This window comes from Podarcis gaigeae (genome assembly GCF_964106915.1).
Source record: "Podarcis gaigeae genome assembly, chromosome: 6".
NCBI classification, from domain to species: domain Eukaryota; kingdom Metazoa; phylum Chordata; class Lepidosauria; order Squamata; family Lacertidae; genus Podarcis; species Podarcis gaigeae.
The window spans coordinates 72,645,909-72,669,729 of NC_139682.1; the positions used below are offsets into that span (position 1 = coordinate 72,645,909).

Genomic DNA, 23,821 nt, shown 5'->3' on the forward strand with positions numbered 1-23,821 from the left:
TTACCTGGTTGAACCCTTTCTGTCTGGACAGCCCTTCACTTCGTGGCTGTCTCAGTCGCTGGCAGAATCCGTCAGTGGGTGTTTCTTGAACTTCTTCCAGCAAAGAAGTTCTTTGATGCCAAGTCTCCTCCTACTCTCCCTGCACGGAAGTCTTCTGTGCAGGGAGGGTGTGGGCAGCGGAGGACCCGTGCTCTCCCCGCTGGTCTCCGGTGAAGAGTCCTGGAGCCTCCTCTCCAATTCCCCCATCTGCCCCCCTTCTCCACTGGTGTTACGCTGATTTCCTTCCCCAGCAGATGGGCTGCCTCTCTCCCTACCGGGACCCTCTCCGGCATCCCTCTGGAGCCTTCCCTCCGCCTCTAGCTCCGATGGCAGTTCCCTGACAGGGGGAGACCTCTCGGATGAGCTGCAATGGGAACACAAACCCTGGGATTGGTGCGACAGTTCCCCATTCTCTCTAATGAGCCCTGAGCTCTGTGACTTAAAAATTAAAAACAAACCAGTCCCTGCCCGGTGACTCGCAGCTGAATGTAATGTGAATGTTAGTCTAGCATTAAAAGCATCTTGATCTCATGTGTAATGCTTGTCTTGCAGCCCGGTGATGACATTGTTTTCATGGCCCAAGCATTAGAAAAAGTCTTTCTGCAGAAAGTTGCACAGATGCCCCCCGATGAGAAAATAGTGGTGGTCAATAAAGGGAGAAGGAAAGGGAAAAGAACGGACGGTAAGAAAAGTAATTGAGCGAAGGTCTGTGACCGGAATGTGGCACCAATGGAAGTGGCCGTAAAATATTGCATTCTGGAGAGAAGCTTTTCCAACGGCAAACAACTAAAACAAAGAGTAAACAACTGAGACTTATTTATGGCTGATGACAAGATTTAGTAGTCAGATTCGGCAGAACTGTTGTAGGATAAAGAATACGGTGCTTTCAAGGCTGATTAAATATAGGAAAATCAAGCGATTGAAGTGGGAAATCTTACATCTAACACATGAGAGATTAAAACAGGAAATATTGAATCTAAACTATTGTACCATAGCTTAAGTCTCTGAGCTGGTTCTAGCTAACAAACTTTCTTAGGATTTTCTCCCAATACAGTGGTACCTCTGGTTACGTACTTAATTCGTTCCGGAGGTCCATTCTTAACCTGAAACTGTTCTTAACCTGAAGCACCACTCTAGCTAATGGGGCCTCCTGCTGGTGCTGCTCCGCCGCTGCACGATTTGTGTTCTCATCCTGCAGCAAAGTTCTTAACCTGAGGTCCTATTTCGGGGTTAGCAGAGTCTGTAACCTGAATCATATGTAACCCGAAGCGCAGTGGCGTAGCGTGGGGGGTGCAGGGGGGCCGGCCGCACCGGGCGCAACATTTGGGGGTTAGGGTTAGGGGGCGCAAATCCACGGGTTAGGAGGTGCAAATTACTTGCCTTGCCCCGGGTGCTGACAACCCACGCTACACCACTGCCGAAGCGTAACCTGAGGTACCACTGTATCTAAATTAGGTTAATTCTAGTCTACCACTAAGGAAATGATAAGGCCAAAAGCAATCAGCGTTTACTGTATGACAAAGGGACCTTACAATATTGATATATTGTAATATATCTTTAAGTACTGACAATGCAAATGTACCTTTTCAATGGTGCATTGTGCTAACTGCTTCCTCTAGTACAGTGTTTTCCAAACTTGGGTCTCCCGCTGTTTTTAGACTACAACTCCCATCATCCCTAGCTAGCAAGACCAGTGGTCAGGAATGATGGGAATTGTAGTCCAAAACAGCTGGAGACTCAAGTTTGGGAAACACTGATCTAGTAGTACTCATCTGACATGTTTAATGCCTTCTCAGTCAAGTAAGACCATGATGGAAGTTTTAGTTGCTCTAACAGTAGATAGATAATTGGAAAATATGGAAGTATACATGTATTGTATTACCATTTGGAACGCTCAAGGGGGGAAAATGCCCAAGTATTGCCAATGTTAAATAAATTTTCCTGTTTTATTTTGTTTTTAAATTTAATGGGGTTTATATACCACTTAATCATCAAAACCGCTAATTTTACATAAAACAATATCATATATTCAAAAACAATGCCATATCCATTAGCAATATCGATACCAATAAAATCGAATGTTAAAAGGAATTTGACTTTAGTTTTCAAAATACAAGTGAAATCGGCATTTAAGAAAATATACTTAATAAAATAAAATTATGTGGTAAAATAGCTGCCAAAACTATGTGTTTAGTTATAACTGTTTATAAGATGGGTTACTGCAAATGTTTTGGGTGCACGTTGGGTTTGTTTTGGGGAGAATCCTATACAGGAATACTAGACTGTTGCTATTTGGGGGGTGGAATTCCATTACACACTGGCAAATTCAGAACGCACAATTCTAGTTGCTTGGGAGGTCTTCTGCAACAAATCTGCTTTCCTAAAAGAGCAAGCTTTTTGCAGTAAGTAAAGTGGAGGGGAGATACACTGGAAAAGGTGGGATAACCCTTGCTTAGATGCAACATCATCTCATCTCCCCACAAACAAATCGGAATGAATACTTTTGGAGTGCTGTTAGGACTCCTTCACTCATGAGGTAAAGGTAAAGGGATCCCTGACCATTAGGTCCAGTCGTGACCGGCTCTGGGGTTGCAGCGCTCATCTCGCTTTGTTGGCTGAGGGAGCAATCGTACATCTACTTGCACTTTGGTGAACTTCTAGATTGGCAGGAGCTGGGACCGAGCAACAGAAGCTCACCCCATTGAAGGGATTCGAACTGCCGACCTTCTGATCGGCAAGTCCTAGGCTCTGTGGTTTAACCCACAGTGCTACCCGTGTCCCTCGCTCATACAGCTTTGCTTAATTTCCTTAGCTCCTGATGCAGGAATCCTGCAACTTAACCAAAGCCAACAGCCAAAACAGGCTAAGAAAGTGAAGCCTCCTCAGATGATGACCCCGACGCCGCAGCAAAATGCCCCAGAACTGTCACCGGTGACTCCGCTTTCAAACGTAATGCCAGCTACTGAAATGGCAGCGAAAGGGGTAGGTTCTAAAAAGGTGGGTGTTTTCCTGGCCATCTAGTGGTATGGCTTTTGGTACAGAGCACAATATGGGTACCAAAATGAAAAGAGGGAAGCTGGAGATGTTTAAAAGAATGGAGTCTGACCCCATAAGAAGATGCTTAACACAACAACAGAGATGTTGGCCAGTGGTAAAAAGATGGTAAAGGGACCCCTGACCATTACGTCCAGTTGTGGCCGACTCTGGGGTTGCGGCGCTCATCTCGCTTTACTGGCCGAGGGAGCCGGCATACAGCTTCTGGGTCATGTGGCCAGCATGACTAAGCCGCTTCTGGTGAACCAGAGCAGCGCACGGAAACACCGTTTACCTTCCCGCAGGAGCGGTACCTATTTGTCTACTTGCACTTTGACGTGCTTTCGAACTGCTAGGTTGGCAGGAGCAGGGACTGAGCAACGGGAGTTCATCCCATTGCGGGGATTCAAACTGCCAACCTTCTGACCTGCAAGCCCTAGGCTCTGTGGTTTAACCCACAGTGCCACCCGCGTCCCAGTGGTAATTACCGCTAAATATGAACTAAGGCCTCTGAAATAATTCTAGATTTAAATGACTGGAAACAAGGGATTTAAAACTAAATTTTATTTTATTTTTTTACAATAAGTTTTGTTTTCAATTACAATAATCCAGTGGTAGCTTAATTATAACAATGCCAAATTATAATGCAATTATTAATCCCAATCATTCAGATGCCAAATTATATAATTTAGGTGGCCTGAATTGTTTCTGCGTTCCAAAATCTTACTCAGCTCAATTATAGTTCATTCAAAATAACAACCCCTTATACAAAAACTGCAGTATTAACGATATCCATTCATCTTGACACATTAAATTATTTAGTTTATAACTGTAGCATTCAAACGATATCCTTATTCCTCTGTGTGTGACAAATATTGCATCTGTGGTGGTCTTCCTTGTCCTTGCCGTTGCTGCTCTCCATCATGTCTTGGGCGGAGCTAATATCCCATTGTTGTTTCAGAAGTTCTCCATTACTCCTTCCCTGTGGTTCATTGTTTTACCACTTCAACGAAACTAAATTTTATGAAGGTGGTGTGGTTCTTGCTGCTACACAACCTATTATTGCCCGGTGCTAGTTCAGTATTGTTTTAGGATCTCTTTTCATTCATCCCAGTGGCTGGACTCTGGCTTTGCTCACATTATTTCAAGATGGCATAACCTAACTAGGATCCTAGACTATGATTCTACTGCCAACAAATGAATGGATTTTTCTCTGTGGCGCCTAAGAGGGCTCCTGTTCCATCATGGATGGTGGGTCTTGACAAATAACGAAAAATTTAGCAAACCCAGAAGGCAGTCCACAACAACAGCCTAACAACAGTGCAATGCTTGTTGCTGCACAATGGTGTGTGTGTGTGTGTGTGTGTGTGTGTGTGTGTGTGTGTGAGTGAGAGAGAGAGAGAGAGAGAGAGAGAGGTGACATACTGTAGGGCACAGATTAACTCATTTGAGGGGGCCAAACACAAAGTGCTTTAAGCTTCCAAAATCCTTTTCTTGATGTAGAAGGAGCTACAGGGCCTGTTAAACAAGGAGGGTGCTGTCCAATCTCAGGTGAGAAGAAGTTCCACAGGAACTGGGACAGGGCCTGGGCCCACTGCACTTGAACAGTGTTGGTTCAAGGCAAAAAATAGGTATTAAAAGGAGAATTCCTGGTTGCCTAGTTTGGGATAAGTACTCCTTGATGAGAGAACCCCAGCAGAAATTTTAAATCACAACAAAAATATGTAGCCAAAAATGTTTTCTGTGAACCACCCTAAGACCTCTAGGTATAGGGCGGTATATAAACTCTATTATTATTATTATTATTATTATTATTATTATTATTAATAATAATAATAAAGTAGAGCATGGAAATACAGTTTGTTAGGCCTTTAAAACAAGCCTTTCCAAGTGAGTTCCTCTTCCCCCGGCATAGGAAAAGACAACATGTTTAGTAAGTTAAAAACTGTTTAGTTACAAACACTTCAAAGGTCAGGTTTATGTGCTTTTCCATATCGGTCAAAAAGGTTGCACAGGCAGTAAAACTTAGTTTAGTTCCAAAGTGGTGAAAGTTCCTAAATTATTGGTATAGGAACTTGAGAGTGGCTTGTGAGAGCCATGTGGTCTGAGTTTGGAGCAACTAGCTCAGACCTCACATGTTGAGCTTCTCAGGTAGACTGATCAACAGGCTTGATTGCCCATTTCAATGTAAGGGAAGTGGACATAGCTAAGCCTGGCAGGACAGCTTACTCTATGGTATTAACCCCTTTGTGTATTAATTAGTCTGAAGGATGTTGGTTTATATGAAGGTAGTTATCCCGCAGAATGCACAGCTCCTAGTATGAGCCGTGCATCTGAGCTATAGGGGACCACAGACTCCCCCCAATATCTCAGTGATCAGTTTGGTGGTGATGAGTACACTAACCAAGGTGGGGTGAGAACCACCTCACCTGGGTACCATGCAACAATTAAATAATCAGTATGCATTTCCTGTATAAATGGTCTTCTGAAAGGGAAATAATCTATGGTGAAGTCTTTTTTTTTTTTTTACCTCCTAACTTCCTAAAAGATACTAAATATATATCTTAGGTTGAGACCTGCCTATTTCACCCAAGTTCTTTGAAAGAATCCAAAAGGAATTGGCTGAAATAAATAAAAAAGTCCAGCATCATACTGGCCATACTGTAGTTGGATTTATAACTGCTTTATTTCAAAGGTTCATCAAACAAATGTGAATGTTGTAGTTCCTTTCCTTATTAAAGCCTGTGTTTCTGTATCAAAAAGGGTGTGAAAAGGAAAGCGGATACTACTACTGCCATCATCACAGCGAGCAGTGAATCCTCTCCATCGCCCAATGAACCCAAAATCGTCAAGATCTCCTCTCGCGAAGAACGCGAAGAGTACCTCTCAAAAAGAGACTTGCCAGACTCCCAACAGCCACTCGAACCCATGAAAAATGCCAAGCTAACAGAACCTCTGAAATACTGTAACGAGATCATTAGAGAAATGTTCTCAAAGCATCATGCAGTGTATGCTTGGCCCTTTTATAAGCCAGTAGACGTTACAGCCTTGGGACTTGAAGACTATCATGATGTTATTAAGCACCCTATGGATCTTGAAACTATTAAAGTGAGTGGGGGGGGCGCAGGGCATAGTGAGTTCATTTGGCAACTAGTCCTGCAAATTCTTCCGATTTTTAAATTTGTATTTTTGGATTTTTAAAGGGTTAAAAAGAAGGCAATCTCTAACAGCCACACAAGCTAGAGTATGGAACAACTGCAGGCTGGCTGTATTATATTTGCAGGGCAGGAGGCAAAGTACTGGCAACCCCTCTGCCAAACCTTTTTCTCATGCTTTCCCACTGCTGTACCAATTGACCCCTCAGCTGCCAACCTTGAGAAGTTAGAGAGTTGTATCCATACCCTAAGTGGTTCTTTGGTAACTAGTTATTGACTGGGCTTTGGGGGAAGCAGCCAAGATGAAACTGTCCAAGGTGGAAGAACCTTTGCATTGCGATTGCTCTTAATATCCGCCATGCATGCACTGTGTACTAAACACTGAGCAGAAGACTGGCATGACTCCTGCCAGAGGAGTCGATGTACCAGACTTGCGTTGGGGAAGGAACATAGGATAATGCGAAGCTGCATTAGTCAGACTAGCTCAGTTTTGATCAGCAGCAGTTCTGAGATTGCGGACAGAGGTCTCTCCTAGCCCTACCTGGAGATTGAACCTGTGATGTTCTGCATGCAAAGCAAAGTGGTCCACCTCTGAGTGTACGATTGATGCTCATTTGTGGGAGGAAGGGCATCAGCAGGGGCTAGTAAGAGATGGACGGCTTTTAGAGAGAGCGGAGAAAGGCAGAAAGAGGGAACGGTTTTGTTAAGCGTGGTGAGCAGCAGAATGACCACCAAGGCAGAAACTGCATGTGCGTTTTCAGCATGTAGTGTAATAATAATAATAATAATAATAATAATAATAATAATAATAATCTGGCTGGGTTTCTCCAGCCACTCTGGGTGGCTCCCAGCAGAATTAATGATAATAATAATAAAGTGATAAAACACCAGACATTAAAAACTTCCCAAAACATGGCTGCCTTCAGATGTCTTCTAAAAGTCAGACAGTTGTTTATTTCTTTGACATCTGGTGGGAGGGCGTTCCACAGGGTGGGTGCCACTACCGAGAAGGCCCTCTGCCTGGTTCCCTGTCACCTCACTTCTTGCAGTGAGGGAACCGCCAGGAGGCCCTTGGAGCTGAACAATGGGGGTGGAGACGCTCCTTCAGATATACTGTATGCTTTAACGATCACTCTGGCAACTCTATTTCAGTTTAATATGCATTACCACGCATATTTTTCCCACTTTCCGGAACCTTCTGCAGCTGGTGCAGGAGAAATCACTCTTCCCCCTATGCTGTGAACACATTTGTCCACAGGTGGCAAAAAAATGCAGCATAACCAAAATAATAAAATTTGTTGCCAACGATGTGTTTGTGATACCTGTATTACCATTTTAAAGTTTTGAGCTCTTCTCTAGAAGCATCATAAGATGCAAACGTGTATTGGTCCCTCTTTAAGTTGACTAAATAGTATATACTTAATAAGCCAAGTACTACTGTAGCTGGCTGTTAGAACTTGAAATATCCTTATTTGGGCAGATATCTGGGGTTCAGGTCATAATCCCCCACATATTAAATTTATAGGATTAAAATAAATGGTGTCCGTAATTGGCATACGTTGGATGTGCATCCCAGAATCTGAATCTTGAGAAACCCTTCTGTTTTCCACAGAAAAAGATGGAGAATTGTGAGTACAAAGATACCCAAGAGTTTGCTGCTGATGTTAGGCTAATATTTATGAACTGCTACAGATACAACTCTCCGGAACATGAGGTAGTAGCGATGGCAAGAAAACTCCAGGTGAGTGAATTATTGATACTAAAAAGCAGCATTTCTGAAACTCTGCCGAGAACGCAGTTCAGTGCCTTTAAGCAACTGCTGTACCTTGTTCTGCAACGGCAGAACTGTTAAAACAACCCGAAACTTCATCATGGAGGTTTGTGAGACGGCTAACTTTCTTCTGTTAAGGATGTCTTTGAGATGCTGTTTGCCAGAATTCCAGATGAACTGGCTCCTTGCAGTCCTCTGCTCTACCCCACTGCAAGAAGCACAGCGGATCTTTCTAGCGGAAGCAGCAGCGATGCCGCCTCCGAGGATTCGGAGGATGAAAGAGCAAGACACCTTGCAGCGCTCCAGGATCAAGTGAGTGGCGATGCACACATGTGACCTAGCGGCGGTGTGTGCTTGCTATTAGCAGAATGGATGGACCGCTCTATCACCTCTGTTTATCTCTCCGTGTCACATAATAACCTGCCTAGTTCCTCACCGGCTGTAGCTGAACGAAGCAGTAAAAAAAGAGGCTGATAGCGGGGAAGTACAGGGACGCAGGTGGCGCTGTGGGTTAAACCACAGAGCCTAGGACTTGTCACTCAGAAGGTTGGCAGTTCGAATCCCCGCGATGGGGTGAGCTCCCATTGCTCGGTCCCTGCTCCTGCCAACCTAGCAGTTCGAAAGCATGTCAAAGTGCAAGTAGATAAATAGATACCACTCCAGCGGGAAGGTAAACGGCATTTCTGCGTGCTGCTCTGGTTCGCCAGAAGCGGCTTAGTCATGCTGGCCACATGACCCGGAAGCTGTACACCGGCTCCCTCGGCCAGTAAAGCAAGATGAGCACCGCAACCCCAGAGTCGGCCACGACTGGACCTAATGGTCAGAGGTCCCTTTACCTTTACCTTTACCTTTACCTTTACAGTGCATGTTGCTTATTTGCTGCCTCATTTCTGGTAAGCTGCTTCACCCTTTCGGTGTGGTGGCGTTGCAGGACAGCAGAGGCCCCTCTAAGGCCCCGACATGGGAATCTCTGGTTCAGCCTCCTCTCTGGATAGGTGGTGTGGGCATAAGCCCGCACCGCCCATCAGGAACTGGATCCTAGCCTGCATTCAGGATTGGCAAATGGGAGTACTATCGCCAAACATCCGTGTGTATGTGTGTGTGGATGTTACACACACACACACACACACACACACACACACACATAGACAGCCATATAAAAATATGTCGCCATGAGGATTTTCATTGGAATTTCTTCCCGCTAAATAGTGCTATTCGCCACTCTGAGAGATACTATTGACAAAAACTCAGCCCCCCTTGCAGTTACTTCCGGGTTCATGTCAGACAGATAGAATCCGATATTTTCATTGTGCTGTGATGTTAGACTGCCCAGAAAACAGGATAGCACACTTTTGCGTAGCTGGTTGTGCAACGGACAGTAGAAAAGAATATATTCTTCTGTGTCCGGCACATTCAAAAAACATCAGCAATGTCTATTGTTTCTGGGGATGTTTAAATATCTGCACTTGACAAAAGCTGAGGGGGAAACATTCAGACGGGCAAACATGAAGGACTGGAATTAGGAATTTTGAAATAGAAGGCTTTTTTGTTTTGTTCTTACAAAAAGGCAAAACCCACGATTTCCCAGTTGACTTAAGTTCCAGGACAAAGTGCCGCCTTTTGGGAATTCCCTCCGGACATCAATGCCACTCTAAAAATCACAGTACAGTGGTACCTTGGGTTACAGACGCTTCAGGTTACAGACTTCGCTTACCCAGAAATAGTACCTCGGGCTAAGAACTTTGTTTCAGGATGAGAACAGAAATCGTGCTCTGGCGGTGTGGCAGCAGCAGGAGGCCCCATTAGCTAAAGTGGTGCTTCAGATTAAGAACAGTTTCAGGTTAAGTACAGACCTCCGGAATGCATTAAGTACTTAACCCGAGGTACCACTGTAGTGTCTGGGATAATCCAGACCTGTGGGAGTCCTGGCCATATGACGTTCAAAGAGTGTGATAGGCACCAGATCTGGTACAATACAGCAACCATGTGGATAATGAACCACACAGAGTCAAGCCCCATTGTGTCGATCTTAAATAAGGATCTGGCAAGCCCCATTGTGTCGATCTTAAATAAGGATCTGCCGTTACGGAAATTAAGATGAGGATGTTTCAGTATCTGTAACACAGTTACATTAACACTCATCAGTCACCTCTCAGTCTAAAAATTGGTTTAATCTAAATGTTATTTCCTTATGTATGACTGCTAGTGTCTGCTACTAAACAGCTTGCTTATTCCCCCATAAATGTAAACTGTAGAAAAGCAAAGCCAAAGATCAATCTTTTCTAGCTGCCTCTCTCTCTCTCTCTCTCTCTCTCTCTCTCTCTCTCTCTCTCTCTCTCTTTCTTAGTACAGAGTGGGGAATTCGTTATCTCTTTGATATGCTCCCTGTTTGTAGTAGGTTTCCTGCCGACTTTAAAAGATGCATGCAAATATTTTGCGTTTTTGTGCTCCCCCTTTTTCTGATTTCTTTTAAATAGCTTAAGGCTGTTCACCAGCAGTTGCAAGCTTTGGCTAAAACAACTTTACCCAGACTGAAGAAGAGGAAGAAAGGGAAATCTAAGAAGGAGAAAAGAAAAAACAAAGTCAGGAAGAAGTCAGGCAGTCAAAAGAAGAGAAAGCTGAAGAAGCAGAAGAAGAAAATGTCTTTGAACATGTAAGATTGCTTGTGGGTGTGAAATTGTACTTGAAGCTGTTGGCACCGTAGTTAACTCGTTTTTTATTTTCTCTCTTGCAGTCGTTCAAAGAAAATCAAGCAGCAAGATGAGCCAGGACACAAGTCTGAGAACGAGGATAATGCCAAGCCTATGAGTTATGATGAAAAAAGGCAGTTAAGTTTGGACATAAATAAACTCCCAGGAGAGAAGCTTGGCAGAGTCGTTTATATTATTCAGTCGAGAGAACCTTCACTGAGACACTCAAATCCCGATGAAATGGAAATAGACTTTGAAACTCTAAAAGCATCGACTTTAAGGGAACTGGAGAAATACGTTATGGCTTGTTTGAGAAAAAGGCCCAAGAAACATTACGGTGCGTCATGTAATGTACATGAAAACGTTAGGAGAAACTTTTTTTCTAGAGAATTGCTTGGATTCTTGTTCCTGATATTTATTTGCACCCCGCCCCGTTTATTTTATGCAGCAAAAAAATCAAAGGAAGAGTCTGACTTTGAGAAGAAGCAAGAATTGGAAAGGAGGTTGCTGGATGTCAACGGGCAGCTCAACTCCACAAAGCAAAACACAAAACGTAGGTTGGAGCATGGAGGAGGCAGTTTAGAAATAATTGCTTGGAATTCTCTAAAGGGTGGAGATTCTGCAGCCCAATCGCACAGTTGTCGGAACTGGGAAAGGCCATAGCAGCGAGATAAACTATTGCACTGTCCTGTCCAGCAAGCATTGCAGGCATTTGTTGTTGTTGTGGTTTAGTTGTGTCCAACTCTTCGTGACCCCATGGACCAGAGCATGCCAGGCACTCCTGTCTTCCACTGCCTCCCACAGTTTGGTCAAACTCATGCTGGTAGCTTCGAGAACACTGTCCAACCATCTTGTCCTCTGTCGTCCCCTTCTCCTTGTGCCCTCCGTCTTTCCCAACATCAGGGTCTTTTCCAGGGAGTCTTCTCTTCTCAGACTCTGAGAGCCAGTGTGGTGTAGTGGTTAAGAGCGATAGACTCGTAATCTGGGGAACTGGGTTTGCGTCCCCGCTCCTCCACATGCAGCTGCTGGGTGACCTTGGGCTAGTCACACTTCTCTGAAGTCTCTCATCCCCACTCACCTCACAGAGTGTTTGTTGTGGGGGAGGAAAGGAAAGGAGAATGTTAGCCGCTTTGAGACTCCTTCGGGTATTGATAAAGCAGGATATCAAATCCAAACTCTTCTTCTTCTTCTCATGAGGTGGCCAAAGTATTGGAGCCTCAGCTTCAGGATCTGTCCTTCCAGTGAGCACTCAGGGCTGATTTCCTTCAGAATGGATAGGTTTGCTCTTCTTGCAGTCCATGGGACTCTCAAGAGTCTCCTCCAGCACCAGAATTCAAAAGCATCAATTCTCGCCAAAGAATTGATGCTTTTGAATTACAGGCATAGGAGTGTCAATTAAGCCTAAATCTCTTATTAGTGCCTTGAATGTTGCTGCACACACACACACACACACACACACACACACACAGACAGACGTACTTCCCCAAGTTCCATGTTTTGTTCAGATCTTCTCCCTGTGTTACAGGAGAAAATAACGTTGTATCAAAGACCACTGGAGGGCCAAGCCGGTTAAGTGAAAGCAGCAACAGCAGCACCTCTTCTGACTCCGATAGCACCAGCAATGATTCCAGCTCCTCCAACGGAAGTGATTCTGAATCAGGTGCACTCATTTTCTTTTTTCCTCCTCTTTTTTATGAATAAACTTCTTGAAACAATGTGTCCAGTGAATCTTGCTCTGCTACTTAAACTGGGGGTGGGTCTAAACACAGGGGGAGGGGAAACACTATAAGCAAGTCAGAAATTAGATCGGGAAAAAATTTCTATGGATAACCGTGTTTTAAAATTTCCTGCTATCTGGCACCATCTGGTGTTGCATGTTTATAGCGCATTTAAATCGCTGTTTCTTTCTTAATATAGCTGAGTCCTGGAACTTCTTTCACGCCAGACTCTTAAATTGTTAACTGGGCAAGCTATGTTTGTGATGAAGTTCTCCTTGAAGAACTGCAAGAGAGGACGAGGAGCAGCTTTTTTTTCTGTGTGTTTGTGTATGTGTAGTGTATGTGTATTTGCAACACACACCTACTGTCCCAATAAGAACAGGTTGCAAGAGGCGTTAACTAAGGCACTTGTGGGTTAGAAGGACCTGAGATAGAAATGGGAGGGAATGTTGTTGTTGTTGTTAATTTATTAATTGTACCCTGCCCATCTGGCTGGGTTTCCCCAGCCACTCCGGGCAGCTTCCAACAAAGATTAAAAATACATTAAAATGTCACACATTAAAAACTTCCCTGAACAGGGCTGCCTTCAGATGTCTTCTAAATGTCAGGAAGTTGTTTTCTCTTTGACATCTGGTGGGAGAGCATTCCACATGGCGGGCGCCACTACCGAGAAGGCCCTCTGCCTGGTTCCCTGTAGCTTTGCTTCTCGCAATGAGGGAACCGCCAGAAGGCCCTCAGCGCTGGACCTCAGCGTCCGGGCGGGCAGAATGGTGGGGGTGGAAACGCTCCTTCGGGTATATTGAGCCAAGGCCATTTAGGGCTTTAAAGGTCAACACCAGTACTTTGAATTGTGCTCGGATATGTACAGAATGACGGAGTGACAAAAGTGAAATGTATGTGATGCCAGCATGCATATCCACAGCCTGAATGTCTAAATTTCTACGTCTTTTACAGAAATGTGCCTGCAGCAAAATGAAAATGAGCAAAAGGATTCATTTTGCAGAGAGCAGCTTAAGGTAAACTCCCCACCCCCCACCCCGGTGCTTATAAAATGTCCACAAGTCTTCACTTATTCTTTTTCTTCCCCTTTGACTGTTCTTTTGCACCTCTTCCTGATATGCTAGCACCTCTGAACGCGCTAATTGCATGCAGCAGCATCCTATGCATCCGTTTACCTCTAAAGAGATGTCTGATCCTGCCTGAATCTTTTCCTCTCCCACAGTTGAGGACTGCCCCCCCCAATCCTTCTTAGAGTCTGGTTTTCTTCTCTGAAATGCAGATTTTTATGTACAGTGGTGCCTTGGTTCTCAAACGTAATCCATTCCCAGAAGCCTGTTCCAAAACCAAGACACGCTTTCCCATAGAAAGTAATGCAAAATGGATTAATCTGTTCCAGACTTTTAAAAACAAACCCCTAAAACAGTAATTTAACATGAATTTTACTATCTAATGAGACCATTGATCCATAAATTAATTAAAACAACAAGCAAAGTACTGCAGTCACACGATCAGTAGCTGAACTGGGTTCCACACAGTCACAAAAACAAGCAAAAAAAAAGAGCCACAAAAACACAAAATAAATAGCAAAAAGAGACAGACCTCAGCATAACACTCAAAACAAAAGTGTGGCACTCAAATCGGAAGTGTAAAACTCAAAACGGAGCATGTTTGGCTTCCCAAAAAAGTTCACAAGCAGGAACACTTACTTCCGGGTTTGCAGTGTTTGGGTTCCAAGTTGTTTGAGTACCAAAGCGTTTGAGAACCAAGGTATCACTATAACATATGAGGACATTTTCTAAGCTTCACTTTTGCACGAAAGAGGAATTCCAGGGCAGTATATGTAAAAAATAAAAATTGCATATTGACTATAATATTAAAACAAGACAAGATCAAAATGGCATAATAAAATTTGAAATAATCGATTAAAAAATAATTGTGGGCTAAAACCATAAATATAAAAAGCCTCGGCAAGTAAAAGTCTTTAAGCCAACACAAAAAAAGGTCTTAGTTCTTTCAGGAGGGTTTTCCAAATCTGGGGCATCACTCCTGGAAAGTCTCTCTCTATCACAGATGCATAATGCACTTCTCCTACAGATGGAACCTCATTTGTGATGTGCTGGCAACTCCCCATTTACATGGGGACCATGTTCCGAGCCACCACCAGGGCCAACCCGATCCATCCCTCCCCTTTCTGGCACCAAAAATGGCAGGCATGTGCCAATCGCACGCAAATGGGGAGTAGCCTGTACAGGACTCGGTCAGTGAGTAAGATGGTGTAAATTTTTGTTGTTGTTTAGTCATTTAGTTGTGTCCAACTCTTCGTCTTCCACTGCCTCCCGCAGTTTGGTCAAACTCATGCTGGTAGCTTCGAGAACACTGTCCAACCATCTCATCCTCTGTTGTCCCTTTCTCCTTGTGCCCTCCATCTTTTCCAACATCAGGGTCTTTTCCAGGGAGTCTTCTCTTCTCATGAGGTGGCCACAGTATTGGAGCCTCAGCTTCACGATCTGTCCTTCCAGTGAGCACTCAGGGCTGATTTCCTTAAGAATGGATAGGTTTGATCTTCTTGCAGTCCATGGGACTCTCAAGAGTCTCCTCCAGCACCATAATTCAAAAGCATCCATTCTTCGGTGATCAGCCTTCTTTATGGTCCAGCTCTCACTTCCATACATCACTACTGGGAAAACCATAGCTTTAACTATACGGACCTTTGTTGGTGTAAATAGCCCTGTTGAATTCTTCCCTAGATGCCTCTGCTATATCCAAGGATGTCCTGCGCTATTGTCCCTCAGATACGGAACACTTCGCCCACCAGCATGCAGTTTCAGAGATCCACGGAAACGAGGATCGCTCACCAGACGTTACAGCATACCCCTCTGAAACCACAAGAACAAAGCATTGTCTCTCCTCCAGGTAGGTCTTCTCAGAAAACAGGGCTATTCACAAAAGATGCTCCCCGGTGACTTTTGTAGGGCCGTGACTTGGCTTTCCGCACAAACATGTACTCCTTGGAGGAAGATTGACATATGCACATAGCTTTTAAGTGGTCCCTGTTCCCTTGTGGAATTCCGTGAGCGGTACCCTGAGTTTCGTTTCCTTTTGGGTGAGAGAGCATGGGAGACATGGCGAGGTTTTTTTTTATAATATTTGCTTTATCTACAAGTTGCTTAGAAGCAGAGGCATGGATTTCAATATAAGCAACAGTTGCCAGCTCAGAACCTACTTCTAAAAAATGTGTTGTGTGTTCTGGTAATACAAGTTTAAACAGGGCACACCACGTAACTTCAGAAGAAGCATCAGCTGCCGTTAAGGAAAACTTAAGATTTGTTTTGTGTCGAAGCCTGAATTTCTATCTAGAATTGGCCAGAGTGACAGGCCCATTCACAGTAATCAGATGGCAAATCTGCAAAGTAGATTTAGTGCTTCCCAGAAGGCCAGAACCTTTCAGTTGTACGTCACCCAACAAGCAGTCAGTCCCCTCTTCACAGTCTCATAAGTTTCAACCCAGGCTGCATGGACACCATCCTAAAAGTTTAGAGGAGATCAGTTTTGATTGTCGCCCATGGCTGTGTACATGCTCAAAGAAAAACTGTTTGCTATTTGTGGTGGGAGGATCTGGCAAAGATCTGCGCTGGGTGACAATTTGTTATGGGATTAAATTTAAGGTGTTCCTATTGTTAAACCACAGAGCCTAAGACTTGCAGATCAGAAGGTCGGCGGTTCGAATCCCCACGACGGGGTGAGCTCCCATTGCTCGGTCCCTGCTCCTGCCAACCCAGCAGTTCGAAAGCACGTCAAAGTGCAAGTAGATAAATGGTACCGCTCCAGCGGGAAGGTAAACGACGTTTCCATGCGCTGCTCTGGTTCCCCAGAAGTGGCTTCGTCATGCTGGCCACATGACCCGGAAGATGTACACCGGCTCCCTCGGCTAATAAAGCGAGATGAGCAATGTTGGCCACAACTGGACCTAATGGTCAGGGGTCCCTTTACCTTTACCTTTATTGTTATGTACGGCAATACTCTTGGGGCCAGTTTACTTAAAGGATTTACTTAAAGGATCATCTTACCCCAAATGTGTCCATTTGACCATTTCAATTTGTGGAACTGGTACTTTTCCAAGTGGCACTTCATGTTTGTTCAGCACTTGCAAGATGTCCGCATTTTAGCACCTCTCAAACTCTTCCTATTAAAATTAGCTTTATTGTCTTTATTTTATTTTTTGCCTATTAAATCTGTTTTGTTTAGGCAAGCCTACCTCATATATAGTGGTGTTATATATTATTTGCTTTTAAAATGGCTATCCCCCCCCCATATTTTTCCGAATTTCCCAGACACAGCCAGGATTTGGCCATCGGAAACAGTGCCCGGGCAAAAATGGCTGTAGTTCATCTGGGGAAATCCGGACGTATGGTAACCCTGTCTGAAGTGTAGATTATGATGAATATCCTTTTAAAATAGCTCAAAAACTTGAGCTTTTTTTTCAATAGAAATTTGTCCCTACTCCCCCCAAAAGGCAACCCTACCTTATATAAATTGATAAGAGATGTTTTTGAATACGTGGTATATTCCTTGCTAAGTAAGTGAATACTAAGGTAAAGGTAAAGGACCCCTGGATGGTTAAGTCCAGTCAAAGGCAACTGTGTGGTTGCAGTGCTCATCTCGCTTTCATCTCGCTGAGGGAGCCGGCGTTTGTCCACAGACAGCTTTCCAGGTCATGTGGCCAACATGACTAAACTGCTTCTGGAGCAACGGAACACCGTGATGAGTGCCAGAACGCATTGAAACGCCGTTTACCTTTCCACCGCAGTGGTACCTATTTATCTACTTGCACTTTGACGTGCTTTCAAACTGCTAGGTTGGCAGGAGATGGGACAGAGCAATGGGAGCTCACCCAGTCACAGGGATTCGAATCGCAGACCTTATGATTGGCAAGCCCAAGAGGCTCAGTGGTTTAGACCACAGCGCCACCCGCGTCCCTGTAATACTAACCAGTAACAAAAGGCATGAGCCAATCTGTAGACTGGTCCATGGGCATCACCCTACAAAGTGCATTTTTAGAGTAAAGAGCCATCCCCAGTGGGATCCCGACTGAAATTACTTAAGTGTGTACGTGGTTTTCCTCCTCTGAATGCTTGAACCCTTATGTTTGTTCAGCTTGGATTGTTTGTGCATGGCTTCATTAATTGGGTGCTGTACTCTGAGGCAATGGCATTCTTCTGTTTTCATCTTCCCTCCTCTGCTTTTTGCAGGTATAATAGCTGTTGTTTCTCCACTGCACTGTACTCCAGTTCAGCAAGCCACTCAAAATAGCTTGTTGCCAATGGCAGTCAACCCATCCATTATCCAGTCTCCCCACATGCACTCAAAGGTGAATATCGCTGACAAACTCGTTTTTAAAATTGCATTTAACTTTTAAAAAACGCCTAATTATTTGATACTTCTGGTGGTTTGCCTTCACAGAACGTTATTAAAAAAGAATATTTTTTTTGTCCCTTGTTGACATAGTTGGCAATATATTGGATCTGAAGGCTCCCTTCCTTCAGCAGAAGGAGCTTCTTCTGATGGGAGAAGGGGACTTTTGGACCCAACCCAAGGGTTCCAATTCCACCCAGTATTCAATATACAGTTGTACCTTGGATCCCAAACACCTTGCGACTCAAACGTTTTGGCTCTCGAATCCCCCCAACCCAGAAGTGAGTGTTCCTGTTTGTGAACATTCTTTGGAACCCAAACATCCGATGGGGCTTCCGCAGCTTCCGATGGACTGCAGAAGCTTCCTGTTTCCTGCATCCAATCGGAAGCTGCGCCTTGGTTTCAGAATGTTTTGGAAGTCAAACAGACTTCCAGAACTGATTCTGTTCAACTGTATACAGTTGTTAAATTTGAAATAGCTAAGGGAACGTATTGGGATCTAATAAATTTGGATATTATTATTTTTTGTTTTTCGTTTTTGTTTAAAGAATATGAGCTCTCCCAAAGAGATTTTTGGGTGAAGAAGCTACTGAAAATTAAAGACCTGTTTTTTGCAGAAATAGCTTTATGGAGAGCCATGTAGCCGCTTCAGCCTTTTTGACCTTTTTCTTCCACAATGGTGGCTGTTTCTCAAGTACTGAAGGGAAAATGTACATTGTGTGAGAAGCAGGGGGAACTACAAAATGGCGCATGCTGCCCTCCATCTCCAAGAGAACAAAATCCCCGTGGGATGAGGGAGATGGATGGCTGTCACCTCTCATGGAATATTTCTCTAAAAGACCTTGAATCTTCCTGCAGGTACCTTGTTCTTCCTCTTCGAATAGCCTGCCGGGCAGTAGCAAAGAAAACGGGAAGACATCACTGCAGAAGGCGCAGACATCTGCTGTCCATACACAAGCCTCTTTGGGAACTGCTGGCTCGAAACCGATTAATCAGGAACAAAGTATGTATTCTGGTCAAGCAAATACAAACGTGACTGGGATGTAGACTTCAGAATAAATGTTTGTGGGTGTTCCCAGTCCAGATAAAGTGGTACAAAGGGGTACAGTGGTACCTCGGGTTACATACGCTTCAGGTTACATACGCTTCAGACTCCGCTAACCCAGAAATATTACCTTGGGTTAAGAACTTTGCTTCAGGATGAGAACAGAAATCGTGCTCCGGCGGTGCGGCGGCAGCAGGAGGCCCCATTAGCTAAAGTGGTGCTTCAGGGTAAGAACAGTTTCAGGTTAAAAACGGACCTCCAGAACGAATTAAGTACTTAACCCGAGTTACCACTGTACTCTGTTTTGTTGGTTTATCTAAATGCTGCGCCACACTGGCAATTGGATAAACAGATGGCCTTGTGGGACTCGCATATGTCAGGGGACTATTTAAAGGGCGACACAGGCTGTCATCCAGATCTGCTTGAAACAGTTTTGCCACTGTTTCATTGAGATGTGGATTATGCAAAGAGGCCAACTGCATGAAAATATGTCCTAAAAGCAAGTGATCACCGTGTGGATTTAATCTGATTGCTATTTAATCCGATTGCTAATATTAACTAATCTTTCAATTTCCAAAGTAGTAGGAAATTCTGGGTGATGCAATGCAATGAAGTGCGTTGCGGGTAACTTCTGTAACGTAAAATTCAGCGGAGGGGAAATTCTGTGGATTTCATTGTGAAATATTCAGGCTTCGTGATATACACACCATTCTAATGTTGTCTGAAGGGTTCCGAAGCACTTCCACCTGGAGCTAGATTGGGTGGCTCCTGTGGACCATTCAGACTGCTGCATTCTGGACCCTATTGTTCTAGGACCAATCAGACTGCTGCCATTTGGATCCTATTCAACTCAGTACATAACAGTACAGATACCAGATCTGCTCTCTTAGGGTCAATGCAGGTCAGAATCAATGAAAGCAGAATCTTGTATGGCTGGTGGGGTGTGGTTTTTTTAGATAGTTTACTTCCCTGGTTTAGTGCCGTATCCTAGGGGAAGCTGTTCTCTGGAAAAAGCGAAATCACAGTACAGTCTGATATATATTTGCAGCAGCTGACATCACTGACACATACAAGTTGCAAACTTTTGCACAATGAGAGGTGCAAGTGTGACTAAGTTGGGCATTTTTTTTGTGCCGTGTACCTTATTCACAGCTTCCTCCTCACAGGCAGCATTTTGCAGGAGACTCAAGAGGAACAGAGGAAAACATAATGTGATTCAGCTCACCCTGTTTTATAGCAATTTAAATTATAGCAATTATTTATAGTCTTAAATAAATGCTTTAAATGATTAATCATGGTGAGATTTTTATTTGCTCTCAAGTTATGTATGCCCAGGGATGTGGGTGGCGCTGTGGGTAAAACCTCAGCGCCTAGGGCTTGCCGATCGCATGGTCGGCGGTTCGAAACCCCGCGGTGGGGTGCACTCCCGTCGTTCGGTCCCAGCGCCTGCCAACCTAGCAGTTCGAAAGCACCCCCGGGTGCAAGTAGATAAATAGGGACCGCTTACCAGCGGGAAGGTAAACGGTGTTCCGTGTGCTGCGCTGGCTCGCCAGATGCAGCTTTGTCACACTGGCCACGTGACCCGGAAGTGTCTACGGACAGCGCTGGCTCCCGGCCTCTAGAGTGAGATGAGCGCACAACCCTAGAGTCTGGCAAGACTGGCCCGTACGGGCAGGGGTACCTTTACCTTTTATGTATGCCCTCTGTATTTGATGGTTTGTTTCCAATGAAGCCATTGAACAAGCTAATGCCACCTCCCTAAATCTGCTCTGGGATTTTATGTATTGACTTACTCGCCTTTGATAGAGCCCTCTCTTCCCCAACATTTTTCGCATTTTAAATCTTAAAACAAAAGCTTCCAGCAGCGCTCAGAAGCCTATCTACCAATCCTCCTGCCCTCCATATACTAATTCCTTCAACATATCCAACACCATTGAGTTAAAGTGTACTAGAATTGAAGTGGAATTGAATCTGTTAGGGCTTATCTGCATTTACCTTTCCCCTTGCTGTTTCCAGGCACAGGCCTGCACTTAAATACTCTGTGTCCAAGCGTTGTTGTTTTTCCCCTAGAGCAGATGTAAATTAGGGTTTTCCTCTGATTGCCATTGGCTTTGATTGAGCTTTAAAAAGCTGGTTTCTGCAAGGTTTTCGTGTCCATGTCACAAGGGCAGGCCCTTTATTTATATAGTTATTTATTTGTATTGGCATTGCGAGAGATTGGAGGATTCAGAGCTTGGCTGGTTGCAATTTGGCTGTTTGCGGAGTGGTTTGTTTGTATGCATGAGGGGGGTGTTGTTGGGTCAGATTAGCCGTATTGATTTGTATGCTGTTGCAGCGGGGGGGGGGGTGCGTGGCAGGAATAGGTCAGTACTTTTCCTTGTTTCTTTGTTTGTTTTATAACACACACACACACAAAATCTTTAATAAAAACGTAATTTAAAATAAATAAAGAGCCAACTTTTTGAGGGAAAAGCAAGGCAAAGAAACACAACAACAACAACAACACGCTCAGACACGGATCTTTTAAGTGTGGACCGTGCCTGGAAAAGCTGGAGGAAATGTATGTGTGGATAAGGCCTTAGTGAATTATACTACTGGCAATATTTGTTCTCATCACCCAGTTCAGTTCTTGGCCATTTGAAGCTCCCGTTTTACCTATGGGAGCCAGTAACTCACATCCATCAACATAACACAGAATTTAGTTTTTGGCATACGGTGAGAGAAGTCTTATTTTCCTGATGCCTCTTGATTTCTACCAGTGTGAAACCCGCCTATGGCTACAGCACTGCACCAACGGGTCACCGGGAGGCAGGCAGTAACCATGCGCAAATGGTTCTAACAACCATCATGTATTGCAGTGGTTGGTTATGGGGAGAGAACAGGGCCGCATAATGTTTTGCTTACAATCCTGAACAGTGGTACCTCGGGTTACATATGCTTCAGGTTACATACGCTTCAGGTTACAGACTCCGCTAACCCAGAAATAGTACCTTGGGTTAAGAACTTTGCTTCAGGATGAGAACAGAAATCGTGTGGCAGCAGCGGGAGGCCCCATTAGCTAAAGTGGTGCTTCATGTTAAGGACAGTTTCAGGTTAAGAACGGACCTCCGGAATGAATTAAGTACTTAACCCGAGGTACCACTGTAGTAACTCCAGCCCTGAACTACACCTTAATTCAGAGGTTTTCAACCTTTTTGAGTCCATGGCTTCCTTGACTAGCTCCATTCTTTCTGCGGCACCCCTGTGGGGCTCAGGAGCCCAGTTACGTCACCCCTTGCCTGCAGAGCCGGCAGCCCCTCACTCCTTTTCGAACACCATCCCTTCTGAAGTGTTCCTCTCCTCTCCTCTCTTCTTGGGAGTCCTCCAGGCAGCGCCAGAGACACCATTCGTTTGAGGAGCTTGCAGCTAAGGTTGTTGCAACAAACAGCCTTTGGGAGGCAGAGATGCAAGAGGGCATCAGAGGAGGGAGGGAAGGAAAGAGGGACAGAGGCCAATGTTGCCTGCAGCACCCCTGACCATCATTCAAGGCACACTGGTTGAAAACCTCTGCCTTAATTTATCAAATGGTTGCTCTGAAAACTTTGAGGAATAGGGAGGAATATAACTTTCTGAGGATGTTTGTGACACGTGCGCATGCAGCTTCTTTTACTGAGGACTTTCCACTGGCAGCATAGAGACACTTGCGTGCGTATAATCGGTCGAAAGTGAATTGTGAGCTTTATGCCATCCGTAGGTTTTTTGGGCTGACCTATTTGTTTGGAGAAAGTGGAAGCCGGCTGCCTGGGGAGTTTTATTCCAAATGCAGGGTTACTTAGTAACAGGCTCTTCTCCCCTGGGGAACCTGAGAAAGCGCATCGCAGGGAGGCAGAATGGTCCCTGTTAGGATGGGAGGGAGGAAGGAAACGAGTCATGGGGAATGTGCATCTTCTACACACACTCAAGCAAGCATCCGAAAATAGACAGCTGCAGCCGCACGGGGAGATCTTGCCCTTCTGCTTACTTGGAAATCGCGCAAAGTAAACAAGGGACAAATAAAACCATTTCAAGGCTGAGGAGTGGAAACATAGCCTGTGATTCAAATGGACAGAAGCTAAGTTAGAAGCCCTCTGCTTTATTTTCTCCTCTGACAGCAAGAGATTTGGTGGAGGTGTTCTCCGCCCTCTTGAAACTCGCTGCCTTGTCACTCACGGCTTCTGTTTACATTCCAGAATCGAAGACGGGTTTTCCAGATGGTCCATGTGGGCAACGTATGACTGATTCTGCACATGCCGCTGTGGCAGCCAGCTGCTCCGATAACAGCGAGGGCAAAAAAAGGAGAGATGCTAAACCTCAGATTCCTCTAGCAAAGGTAATAATTTGCTGCCTTGTAAGATAACAGCGAAAAGCAGAGGCCGATTTGTGTTGCCAACGAAAGTCGGCCTATGTAGATAGCTGGGGGTGAGAACGGCACCTTTGTCATCAGGCTTTGAATGGGCTTCTAGTGACTATCCCATTAAAGCGCCTACCCCAAAGGGAGCTAGCCAGTGCGCATGTCAGAAATCTTGAGTGCGTGGCTGACCCAGTCACACCACCCGGTGCCCCATGCTCATAGTTGACAAAGCAATTTGATCTGCTTTTTGATATGTCCAAGAGGACATCTAATAAACATGTCCCTTGGAATGGATTTGTGTTAGCAATTTTGCCTCCCTCCCCAAAAAAGAAAACCCACTGACTAAATATTCAACCCGAGATGGGCATTTAGCTGAACTGCAGGATATGGCAAAGGGATCCTGCGATTAGTGGATTCCACAGCCACCATTCGTTGGACAGCTGTCAAAATATATCTTGTCCAAAGTGTTACATAATTTTCATGTGATCTGCAGAGAATTCTTGCCTCCCCGGTCAAAAACATCTTTTGCGTGAGTTGAAGGTTGCTTTGACACTAGGGATTTTGACCCCGCTGAGACATTGCTTTGACA

The 23,821-nt window shown here is 44.6% G+C and overlaps 1 protein-coding gene across 15 annotated transcripts in view; it reads left to right on the forward strand.

Moving 5' to 3' along the window:
- Positions 1-23,821, forward strand: part of BRDT (bromodomain testis associated) — a 68,365-nt gene that overhangs the window by 39,834 nt on the left and 4,710 nt on the right. For 6 of the 15 annotated variants that reach the window (XM_083743295.1, XM_083743309.1, XM_083743298.1 and 3 more), the window contains 14 exons: positions 592-721; positions 2,852-3,036; positions 5,836-6,180; positions 7,840-7,968; positions 8,137-8,310; positions 10,476-10,651; positions 10,733-11,025; positions 11,137-11,241; positions 12,214-12,348; positions 13,361-13,422; positions 15,154-15,319; positions 17,656-17,774; positions 18,677-18,821; positions 23,072-23,211. In XM_083743295.1, coding sequence (XP_083599421.1) covers positions 592-721; positions 2,852-3,036; positions 5,836-6,180; positions 7,840-7,968; positions 8,137-8,310; positions 10,476-10,651; positions 10,733-11,025; positions 11,137-11,241; positions 12,214-12,348; positions 13,361-13,422; positions 15,154-15,319; positions 17,656-17,774; positions 18,677-18,821; positions 23,072-23,211 — 2,304 coding nt within the window. The remainder of the gene's footprint in view (positions 1-591; positions 722-2,851; positions 3,037-5,835; positions 6,181-7,839; positions 7,969-8,136; positions 8,311-10,475; positions 10,652-10,732; positions 11,026-11,136; positions 11,242-12,213; positions 12,349-13,360; positions 13,423-15,153; positions 15,320-17,655; positions 17,775-18,676; positions 18,822-23,071; positions 23,212-23,821) is intronic. The other 9 variants (XM_083743303.1, XM_083743299.1, XM_083743304.1 and 6 more) reach the window with 7 other exon arrangements.